The 12,414-nt window shown below is 39.3% G+C and overlaps 1 protein-coding gene and 1 non-coding gene across 3 annotated transcripts in view; both read left to right on the top strand.

Annotated features, from left to right (window-relative positions):
- LOC106566410 (TBC1 domain family member 22B) overlaps positions 1–5,577 on the top strand; it is a 31,072-nt gene extending 25,495 nt beyond the window's left edge. For both annotated transcript variants that reach the window (XM_014134414.3, XM_014134413.3), the window contains 5 exons: positions 680–786; positions 899–974; positions 1,146–1,273; positions 1,396–1,491; positions 1,747–5,577. In XM_014134414.3, coding sequence (XP_013989889.1) covers positions 680–786; positions 899–974; positions 1,146–1,273; positions 1,396–1,491; positions 1,747–1,875 — 536 coding nt within the window. In that variant the 3' untranslated portion in view covers positions 1,876–5,577. The remainder of the gene's footprint in view (positions 1–679; positions 787–898; positions 975–1,145; positions 1,274–1,395; positions 1,492–1,746) is intronic.
- Positions 5,578–6,015: 438 nt separating this feature from the next.
- LOC106566411 (uncharacterized) lies at positions 6,016–11,834 on the top strand. Its single transcript, XR_014379985.1, has 2 exons — positions 6,016–6,170; positions 8,601–11,834. It is a non-coding gene; the product is annotated as an uncharacterized LOC106566411 (transcript).
- Positions 11,835–12,414: the final 580 nt, after the last annotated feature.

Here is a 12,414-nt window from a genome sequence, read left to right as displayed (position 1 = left end):
ACTCTGTCCAGCTTCCTAACAGTCATCTATAGTCTCTTCCCTCTGTCCAGCTAGATAACAGTCATCTATAGTCTCTTCCCTCTGTCCAGCTATATAACAGTCATCTATAGTCTCTTCCCTCTGTCCAGCTATATAACAGTCATCTATAGTCTCTTCCCTCTGTCCAGCTAGATAACAGTCATCTATAGTCTCTTCACTCTGTCCAGCTAGATAACAGTCATCTATAGTCTCTTCCCTCTGTCCAGCTAGATAACAGTCATCTATAGTCTCTTCACTCTGTCCAGCTAGATAACAGTCATCTATAGTCTCTTCACTCTGTCCAGCTTCCTAACAGTCATCTATAGTCTCTTCCCTCTGTCCAGCTAGATAACAGTCATCTATAGTCTCTTCACTCTGTCCAGCTAGATAACAGTCATCTATAGTCTCTTCACTCTGTATAGCTTCCTAACAGTCATCGAAACGAAAGCTAGGCAGCCAGGGAGCATCAAAAATGCCAAAACTCTTCTTTTTTTTTTTGCACATTTTCACGGCAAAGAAAAATAATCAACTTTAAGTGCAGCCCCCAGGACCTCGGTGAAGACCAAATACGGCCCGCAGGGAACTGAGTGACACCCCTGCCTTAGTGAATTGGAAGTAGGGTTGTGTTTCGCTGACTGATCGTTTGGGTTTACATCCACAGAGGAGGATGTGGAGAATTTTGACGTAGCGTCCCTGCCTCTTGACACCCAGAGGAACATTGAGGCAGACAGTTTCTGGTGCATGACCAAGCTGCTGGATGGAATACAGGTTAGTAATGTTAGTCAGTTATTTTTCTCCATCTGCTCTTATGGTCTTACAATCACAAATAAAATCCTCCTCGGGATGTGTTGTTGATATTATTGTTGTTGTGTCTGTACAGGACAACTACACTTTTGCTCAGCCAGGGATTCAGAACAATGTGAAAGCTTTGGAAGAATTGGTCAGCAGAATCGATGGTGAGATATGATCTCCTCATGTTGTTACCGTATCTGAGGTAAGATCTTACCTTTTAATTCATACGAAAATAGATCTCGAGTCTCCCATTATTTTCAGATGGCCTCAGGGTCAGTTTTCATCTCTCTGTGTTTTCTCTACTCACTGTGTGACTGCGTCCTTTTCTCTCACAGAGGACATACACAACTACTTTAAGAGGTATGAGGTGGAGTACCTGCAGTTTGCGTTCCGCTGGATGAACAACCTGCTGATGAGAGAGCTGCCTCTACGCTGCACCATCCGCCTCTGGGACACCTATCAGGTGACACACAAACACATAGATATTTGCATTGAACCTTTGTGTTTAGTTCTGAATGTCTGTGTGATTTACAGAGCTGATGTGTACGTGTTCTTCACATGCTGACCTGTTGTGTGTCCCTGCAGGCTGAACAAGAGGGCTTCTCCCACTTCCACCTCTACGTCTGTGCTGCTTTCCTGATCGAGTGGCGCAAAGAGATACTCTCCATGGTCGATTTTCAGGTACAATTCATTCTATCCTTTCTTGATTTGTTTGAGTGAACAATACTCGAGTACTTTCCATTTGAAAATGTGTTACTTTTTTTGTATGACCTGACCCCTTCAGTGAAAAGCTTTCATTAAAAAACAAATCTGCATATTTCAATGTTCATGACACTACAGATTGTGACTGAGGCCCACCAGGGTTTATTTACACACTTCCACCCATCCGGTTCCAACATGGTATTAATGTCATCAAATGTGTCTCTGGCTTTCCAGGGTCTTCTCATGTTACTCCAGAACCTTCCCACAATCCACTGGGGGAATGAGGAAGTGGGCCTTCTCCTGGCTGAAGCGTACAGACTCAAGTACATGTTCGCTGACGCGCCCAATCACTACAAGAGATAGGCTTCTATGCAATGGTGTAAAACAGATTCTGATATACTGTCAGGAGGAACGGAAGGTTTCATTCCTCTCTTTGATATGACTGACCGACATATAGCTTGCACACAGGTACAGAATAATTCACTCAAAATGGGAACCCTCGAACCCTATTTCTACAATAGTTTTCTTGCAGGTTCTCTCTGTTTGTTAAGACTTGTATTGGCAAGTTTCATTCCACTGACACTGCAGCGTATTATCTCAGAGCCACTGGCTTAGACATCTCAATAGTAGTCTGTTACAATTCATGCGGTAGGCATCGAGTAGGTTCTGGACATACAACACAGCTAATCCTCAACTGACTAGGTATCCCCCCTTTCCCTTTCCCTTCAACCTAACTCCTATTAACCATAACCTTATATGAGTTCTGGTATTGGAGCTCTATACTGTCCTGGTATTGGAACTCTATACTGTCCTGGTATTGGAACTCTACTGTTCTAGTATTGGAACTCTATACTGTTCTGGTATTGGAACTCTATACTGTTTTGGTATTGGAACTCTATACTGTCCTGGTATTGGAACTCTATACTGTCCTGGTATTGGAACTCTATACTGTTCTGGTATTGGAACTCTATACTGTCCTGGTATTGGAACTCTATACTGTTCTGGTATTGGAACTCTATACTGTTCTGGTATTGGAACTCTATACTGTCCTGGTATTGGAACTCTATACTGTCCTGGTATTGGAACTCTATACTGTCCTGGTATTGGAACTCTATACTGTCCTGGTATTGGAACTCTATACTGTCCTGGTATTGGAACTCTATACTGTCCTGGTATTGGAACTCTATACTGTCCTGGTATTGGAACTCTATACTGTCCTGGTATTGGAACTCTATACTGTCCTGGTATTGGAACTCTATACTGTCCTGGTATTGGAACTCTATACTGTCCTGGTATTGGAACTCTATACTGTCCTGGTATTGGAACTCTATACTGTCCTGGTATTGGAACTCTATACTGTCCTGGTATTGGAACTCTATACTGTTCTGGTATTGGAACTCTATACTGTCCTGGTATTGGAACTCTATACTGTCCTGGTATTGGAACTCTATACTGTCCTGGTATTGGAACTCTATACTGTTCTGGTATTGGAACTCTATACTGTCTTGGTATTAGAACTCTATACTGTTCTGGTATTGGAACTCTATACTGTTCTGGTATTGGAACTCTATACTGTTCTGGTATTGGAACTCTATACTGTTCTGGTATTGGAACTCTATACTATTTTGGTATTGGAACTCTATACTGTTCTGGTATTGCAACTTTTTACAATACTGCATAAATGAATGATATTTTAGTCCAGAGGGGATAAATACTTGGCCATCGGTTTATGGTCTTTTACATTCAAATTCATACTGGCATTAATCAGTATTGGTTGTCTCAGAAGTTTTAACATACACTTGAAAGAACTCTGAATGGATGATGAATGTTTAAGTGATCATCGTTCAAGTTTCAGAGAGAATATATTTGAGTTATTTCGTTTTTTGACTAACAGAGTTTTGTGGTAAAGCTAGTCCACATATTTTACCACTTTGTCCCCAGTTGTTCTCTTCATGGCTATATTGAGTCCAGTAAAAGGCCAGTCTGAATATCTACTGAAGAAATTGTCCAATGTAGTACAACATGATACAGGAGGTGTCACAGCTGTTACTAATTGCCGCTCTGTAGACCAGGAAAAGGTACTTTATTTCAGGGCTTATCTATAGTGGTGCCATATTGAATCCCAAGGCCTCAATGTGAATAGGATGAGAATGGGGACCGTGTGTTTTTAGATGGTGTATTATTGTAGCTACATTTTCAGTTAAACATAACCTAAGCTCCAGATTATCTCAACTGATTACTAGCTATTTTGCTTTGTAATTCTCAGGCTTAATTTTCACATTCAGATTAGTCACACTTTCTTTTTAGATTATTTGAAACTGTGGCACATATGAAAATTGCTAAGTTGTTTTAAAATTAAGTTGTCATTTGAAACTGATGAGACCTGTTTACCCTTCAAGTAGTGTACATTTAAGAGTATCTGACACTTTACCAAATGTATATTTTGTATGTTTGCGGTGTCCGTAACATGCGCTGAAGGTTTTGCATTGTCTATTTCCTCTTTCTGAAGATATATACAAAGCAACCAGTGCAATCTAAATCAACAATCTGCAACGCAATGTAACGACCATCCAGGAAGTTCTTCAGATAGTAGAGAAGATGACTGTTGTACTTCCCTGTCTGTTGTTTGCAACAGCATCTACTCTTATTTAGTATGGTTAACTTAAACAGTTGTCTGTAAACTTTAATAATATAGAAGTGAAAATTGTGTATATTAAGAATTCAAATGTTTGTTTTTCAGTAAATGAATGTGTTTTGACTTGCCTTTGAGGGTTGTCTGCTAATGCTAATGTTGATATTCAAAGGCATCTTTTAGTAGCCCTCCCGAGTCCCTACACAGTTACTTGATCTGTTGGAAACTGTGATATCAACACAGCTGTATTTCAAGTCTGTAATGATGCCTTTGTTATAAGCATTTGTAAATGCACTTTGACTAGCATAGAAAGCTGAAATGTTATCATTTGCCCTGTTTTGTTTGTACATCATTTGTGTTTCAATGTAAAATATTGGGGTTATGTAGTAGCTTACCTGCTGTGACCTCACTTAGGTGACGTAAAGCAGGAATAGTAATTACATTTAAACAATGGAATGTGAATATTTATGTTATTATTTCACCAACCTTCATAACCATTTCTCTGCTATGGTACGAAAGGTTTGACAATCATTATTTAGATTTTATAATTATTGTATTGGCATTGAGGTTCAAGTTTGTGAAATTGACATGTGGATATGGCATTGAACAATATGGAGTAAATTTGTTTTGTCAGGTTTTAGTGACCCTATGACAACCTAAAAAAAAATAATGTTTTAACTGAAGTTCAGTTTTTTTTATAATCAGTACTAGGACAGTGACCTTGGTGGTATTAGACCTGTAATGATATGAATTAACTTCATGATACTGAGGAAACAGAAATGCCATAACTTCCGTACCAGTATTATTTTCATATTGGTTTTCAAGATCAACATGTAGTTCAATTAGGATTTTTCTGCAATTTAATCATCTAATTTAATCATTCAACTTTTGATTTCTGCATGTTCCCAGTGCACATTTTACCATGTCTTCTCAATTCAGTTCTCAATTCAGGGTTTTTGTAGGACAAATTCAGACTCATGTTCGTTGTTGGCATTTTCAAATATATAATGATTACTTTGTGTATTTTAATATTTACCTTTCAGCCTTAAAGTAAACTATGCTCCGTCCACATGTGTTTATTTGCTCCCAAAAATGTATGACTTTATTATTTCAATTGAATTCATTCTACGATTGTATTATTCAATCCATGTCCCATGTTGTTTTATGGTCATTCAAAGATTTCACTGCATTTTGGTTTTAAAAACAGGATGTACAGTAACAGGACTACGAAACCTGAATTCATTGTCTGAAATTCATCTGTAGTCATTCAGTTTTCATTTTCTTATCTTCAATGCCAAACTATTTGGCCAATAATGTTTTCATTCAGTTCAATGCTTCTGTAGTCAATACTGGTTTTAGCCTTAAATGGAGGAAATATTACAGTAATCTGCTGTATATAAACGTTTTGTTTATATTAAACGATTGTTACCCTTTGTTTTGACTGAGTCATGGTGTTGTGCATAAGGGGGGTTAGTGGGAGAGGATGCATACCTCACCTCATTGAAATACATGTGATAAACTCAGATGGATGGAGGTAAGTGAGCAGATTTTTTTGTTGTTGCATTAAATGCCCACATTGATTTCCACATACAGAGCAGAGTTAATTTGAATTGCCATGCTAAATCTGATCCTTTGCAACACTTTGAATGTACATACTAAATCTGGTGTTTTTATATACTCTCTGGAAAAATCTAATATTTTAATATTTTACTGTCCACTTCATTCTCTAATCATATAAACCATGGGTTTCAACTCTACCATTATTACCAACTTTCCTGAAGCCGTTTGTGTTCTTGAATGTCTCATTGGTCGAAAAAGAAAGTACCAGAATGCAAAGTTTTGTAGTCCTACCAAAGCTTAAAGTACACAAACAACTTGGCTTCACTTTGGAACACATGGCTACGGTGCTGCAGGGAAATGAAAACAACGTTTTGGTATCCAAGTATTTATCTTTAAAAATTACTTCCATTAACTGGTTGGAAACTGACATGTCGCCAGTATTCGGATTTGTTTGACCAAAAAAAAGGTAGGCTAATTTCGTTGCATGTTTTAACATTCTGTCTTGTTTTAGCTAGCTAGTTAGCCGATGGCTAACAGTATCGTTAGTGTGGGCGGACTGGAGTTCCCGACGTCACGAAATGTTTTTATTAAAGAAAACTACTGATTTGAGCACCAAAAGAATAGTCCGCAATTACGAATAATAATAATGTCGTGTGTAATTGCCGGCTATTCTTTGTGTGCTCAAATCAGTAGTTAAATTTTTTTTTTTAAAAGATAAGTATACAAACGTAAATTTGTGACATCCTAAATCGTGGAGTTGAGGTTAATAGCTGGTAGCAATAGCGATTTCCTGCATAATGTTTCATTCGATTTGCTTCATTACCACGTTATCACTGCATGTCAGCCTATTTTGCTATACAGGCGGTAAATCTTTTCAGTCGTTTTAGAAATGGGGGAAATGCCTACACTCACCTACCACACAGTTAGCCATTACATTACACACAAGTCATTGGACGAAGGCGTTTCTTTAAGAGCCCCGACGCTCGGTCTGAACATTATAACGCATCGCTTTTGGAAACATAAGGTCCTTATCTTTCATGTCAGGGAGAAATCATAAAAATAAAAAAAACGAAAGGATAAATTGATAACACACCATTTTTATAGGGTTCCGACACGGTTATATTTCCGTTTTTATAGCACTTGTTGACAGAAAACAGACTGAAGAAAGTGGACTACCTGGACTAATGAACTATCTACGTCTCCGAACACCTGTGTGTTATCAGAGTATGTTCTTCACAAATGTGTTGACACTGAAAAATACTGTCGGCTGCAACGCTGTTAAAACAGTTTACAACAAGTGTGTATTTTGCGTTTGTGAAATTATTTTGATGGAATATGAAAGTAGAAGGATTATGTTTCTAGAGCCGTACCGCAATTGACAATCAATTCACATTTAGATGAAGTATTTGGCAGTTTTGGCATTGAGTAAATTCGCCTTTAAACAAAACATGTAATGGTCTTCCACTATAAGGAGTAATGTTAGACTAAAGAAGACTATCATTGGGCTACCACCCAGCTAGCCACATTTGCAGTGGCAGCTGGGATTACATTTTTACCTTGTGACAAACAATGTCAGTAGCTATACAACAAGTTATTGCTCACCTATACCCTTGAACCATATCTCAGTGGAAAGCTTAGATACACATTTCCAGAATGTTCAGGTCAACAGAAATGTAACTGTTGATCTCTAGGGTACATATCAGAATTACCTGTATAAAAATGGCTTTAAAACGGAAACCCTGATACACTCCTTCCGATGGGTGTCAAACCCTTGTTTGACAAGTGGTTCTAACTTCTGAAATTATATATAATATAACCAACTTTGAAAGCATCCGCTACAATAATTGTTTAAAAATCAGCCCCATATTGTGACATTAAAATGTTGGATGCTTAGCCATAGAATTCCATGTAATGGGGAAGCTATATTTTTTGGAATTTCAACTTTGGTCACAGAGGCACCAGATTGCGCTCACAGCTAGAACAGAGGTTTAAAACGATTTGTAGATATAGGGCCATCACAGAATTCACCCATTAACGTTCCCTTAATCCCACAGAAGACTTTTCCCAATATGGCTGCCAAACATCTCAAGGGGGTCTTATTGGATAATTTCACATGACCATACCTGTATGAAATATAATTGTAGTATGCACAGAATTTCTTAATGTTCATATAGTGATGTAGAATACACAACCACATGAGCCAGGTATGCCAGATATATAAAGTTATCAAATTATTCACTGAATTTGTTTTTTTCTTTGAGGACTATAAACCATGCCCCGTACATTCCATTGCAATGTACAGTAGTAAAATCCAATGTTGGGCCTGTTGAGGCCAATAATATTACTTTTAGTATTGTAGTAACAGACCTATCTGCTATGCCCCCATAGTAAGAATACGTTTTCATTTAGACTAACTATGTGTAATGGTTTGCTGCTCTTACAATCAGATGAAAACTTATTGGCATTACTATGGATTTTTACATTGTAATCTATGCAGCAAATTTCTAGTCCTCTGCCTTTTTTGACACATTCTTACCAGAATTCTGTGAATAATTTAACATCCTTAAAAGTTGGGGTTCTGGCTTATGGACTAGCATTGGTAGCTATGTGTCAAGGAGGAATATACCATTTAGCAGACGCTTTTATCCAGAACAATTTAGTCACGCGTGCATAGATTTTACGTATGGGTGGTCCCGGGATTCGAACCAACTATCCTGTCGTTGCAATAGCAACTGAGCTACAGAGAGGGTGACAGATATACAGCCTGTCTCTGCAGCCAACCATTGGTGCTATAAAAAAAGAGGCCAGGGAAATGTTTTGTAGGCTATAGCTTAAGTTTTTCCCTCATCAGAATGATGAACATGTCTAATAGACTGCCCTCTGTACCTCCAAATAGGTGCCTTGGTTGAAGATGGATGCAGTACCTTGCCGTTGGAACACCACAAGAGTTCAGGAGTCGTTTGCTCAGACTAAGCCTGCCTCAGACACTCTAACAAAGCTGGCAAAACTTGTGGCACAAAAGCAAGAGAGTCAAAGCCAGAACCAACTACTGCCTGATGTGTGCCCGTGTGTGTGCGCAGAGTGCAGCCAGGGATTCTCTGACATGGCTGAGTTATTGCACCACCAGCAGGGGGAACATGCCTTACGTAAGTGTCATCGCTGCCTTTCCTGTGGCAAAGAGTTTTCTCTCCTATCCTCTTTGCAGTTGCACAAGTGCATTCATGATGCTGCTCCTTGTCAGCTCTAGTTGTGGTAAACCACAGCTAGGTGCTCCATGCAGTGCATGCAAGGCTTCAACCTCAGACTCTCAGAGTGTCCAGGATAAGTCCCTTCATCACCAGTCCCACCATCATGATAACAGATCATATGCCTGTGCTCCGTGTGGTAAAAGCTATAGCCAAAAGCAAGCTTTGCTTCACCATCAGCAGGCTGGCTGTAGTAAATCTGCCTCACGAACTGCAAAAGTTGTCAGTCCTCCCGCTGACTCTCCCTCGCCGGAATCTGCCATCTTGGACTCCTCTCCCTCTTACTCTCCCCCCCCTGATGCCACTAGTGCCCCAGATCCTGACAGGCCAAGCCAATGCCCACTTTGCGCCAAGAGGTTTCGCTCAGGGGCTGGCCTTGCATGCCATCAGCGATCCACCCATCGGAAGGAGTGGATCATCTCTAAGTATCCTCTACTAAAAGGAGGATGCACAAATGGGGTTAATAGATTATCGAAGCAGATGGCTGGGCCATCCCAACCAAAAAGAAGAGGCAGAAAGAGCCAGCTCCTCTCCTGTCGTTCCTGTGACAGGGTCTTCCTAAGCACTGCCAAGCTGTACTTGCACAGACAAGAGTCCCACAGCAGAGAGAAGGATATCAGAAGCGATCCAAGGCCACTGATTAGCAAGCGGAGGAAAAGAGAGACTTACCCATGTGACGTTTGTGGTAAAGTGTTCTTGCACCACTTGTCACTTAAAGCACACGTCAAGAATCATAGTCAAGAACCACCAAGCCATGTGCAGCAGGGTGGGAAAGCAGCCAAGGAGACCAAGTTAGGTGAGAAGATGCCAAAAAAGCCTAAAAGCAACCTAGCACGGAAGATGGGAGGAACATTGGTCAAGGCTAGCAGGGGGAGACCAAAGAAAGTTCCAGAAGAAGAGGGAGAGTTTCCTTGCCCGTCTTGTGCTGAGGTGTTTTCTTTGCAGTCTGCCCTGAAGGAGCATGAGGAGCTGCATCAGCCTACAGGGAGTATGAGACAGTGCAGCGTGTGCAGTCAGGGCATGGGTATCTCTAAGAAGCCTAGGGCCAAGCTTCGGAGGTCCTACCATTGTGTTCCCTGCTTGAAGGCTTTTGTAACACTGGACACTTTCTTACAACACTGCCAAGATCACCTTGTTGTCAGTGGCGATGAGGAAGGGAGAAATGTATGATCCTGACAGCAAAATGTGAGATGATGTACTCTAACTTTTTTGTTTTTTAACAAGCTGTACTGAGTTCCCAAGAGAATATGTGTTCATGTACATTTAAAAATATGTTTAGACCACTCACCAGAATAGCTGTTTGAATGTAATTCATATCAACATGCGATTCAAGTTGCAACATTTTTTATTTTTTGTGTGTGCGGTTTGATACCATTAATTTTGTGACTGACCAACAGTGGTACGCTGTGAAAGCAGTACAGAAACAGTCTTACTAGGCCTAAATCCTCTTGATCATAAATCCTCTTGATTTTAGACCTTTTATATATTCCTTTACAAATGTTGATCGGATCCAACCATCCCATTTGTCGATATGGTTTAAATTAAATGAATATACGCAATAACTAATTTAGTATGTTGCTGCAGCATTAAAGGTCCAATGCAGCATTTTTTTTTTTTTTATCTCAATATCAAATCATTTCTGTTTAAATTAAGTACCTTACTGTGATTTGTTTTCAATTCAAATGGTCAAAACGGAAACAAAAAATTGCTTCTTAGTAAAGAGCTCTTTCTCAAGCAAGAATTTAGCTCGGACTGTCTGGAAGTGGTCTGAGTAGGGAGGGGAAAACTGAAAGCTGTTATTGGGATTGAGGTTTGAAACTCTTTGTTATTTGCTAATTAACTAATTTACTCCACACAAATTTACTCCATGACACCAAAATAGACATTTCAGGCTGTCTTTTCAAACAGCTCTTACACTAAAAAGGCATTATCATAATTTTCAAAATTTCACAGTATTATTCCAACCTCACAGTGTGGAAAGATATACTGAGTATAACGAACATTATGAACACCTTCCTAATATTGAGTTGCCCCTCCCCTCTCCTTTTGCCCTCAGAACAGCCTCAATTCGTCAGGCCATGGAATCTACAAGGTGTTGAAAGTGTTCCACAGGGATGCTGGCCCATGTTGACTCCAATGCTTCACACAGTTGTGTCAAGTTGGCTGGATGTCCTTTTGGGTGGTGGACCATTCTTGATACACACGGGGAAACTGTTGAGCATGAAAAACCCAGCAGCGTTACAGTTCTTGACACAAACCGGTGCGCCTGGTACCTACTACCATTTTGTGACAAAACTATTGGTAGAGTTGAAAATGCGGTGGAAACGCATTGAACTTTTCAATTTTTTTATTTGTTAGAGGATTTTTTTATTTATTTTATTTTTAACTCTTGATGACATTTGACTTATGTAAGTGTGACACTGATTTAGCATTAATTTCCTAATTATTTATCTCTGTCTGTCTGTGTGTGAGATGCATACTCATGGAGCCAGTTAAGACAATGTGATGTAACATAACATGGATATTATGCAAAACAAGCAGTGATTGCAACCTTGCTGCTACTGTTGGTTAGAAATGAGTTTACCAGGTTATGCATTTTCTGCGGTTTAGTAAACCAAAAACAGAAGAACATTTAAAAAAATAAAAGACTTAAAGGTAGATCTTGTGCTTCAACACTCTCTTAGTTGTTTTGGAAATTGACTCACTATTCTGTTTTACTTTCTGCATAACATTGTCATATCGCTGAGTCTACCTTTTTAAAAGAAAGTCATATTTTATTTTGGGGGAAAAAAGGTTTTTAAGTTTCTATTTCAGGGAAGTGCCTTTTGTGTCCGAGTTAGCAACCTTTTCTTATAACATACCTCATTAAAAGTATTCTCCCATGATGTTTTGTGTTGACTCCATTAATCTTGTTACAGAAAACAACAACATTGCTATATTATTAAATTGACACAATACTATCTATATATACACAATAACCATTACAACATAAGAAATGATCTTGGGTTTGAAGAGTTGTTCATATGTGGAACTGCCCTGCAATCTAAAATGTGATTTGTTGATTTACGTGGCACATTTTTACACTGATGCAGATTGTGAAACTACCCTCAAATCAATAAATAATTCAGATTTATAGAGAGAAATGTTATGACAACGTAAATAGGCACACATTTCGAAAAACTTTTCTGTCAAGGTAGTTCTGCAATTTATATGAAGAGAGAGAGAGAACTCCTCAATGATCTACTCCCATACAGTAGAGCAGCGACGTGCCCGCTTATGTTAGAGGAAGTTTGCATGACGTTCTCCGGTGTATGGTCATTGAGGTTTGGGGGATGGGAGAGGTTATTTGAAGTACAGAGTTAGTTCGGAGGATTTAGAAATGCGGAGCTACTGTTGTAAACCGCAATTGACCACACACTCCAGCACAGTAGGTGACGGCATGCACCTTAAACGTTAGTTTGCGGA

Source organism: Salmo salar, chromosome 13, assembly GCF_965601325.2.
Source record: "Salmo salar chromosome 13, fSalSal1, whole genome shotgun sequence".
Taxonomy (NCBI): Eukaryota; Metazoa; Chordata; class Actinopteri; order Salmoniformes; family Salmonidae; genus Salmo; species Salmo salar.
The sequence above is the reverse complement of the archived record's forward strand: the minus strand, read 5'-3'. Positions and strand labels throughout refer to the sequence as shown.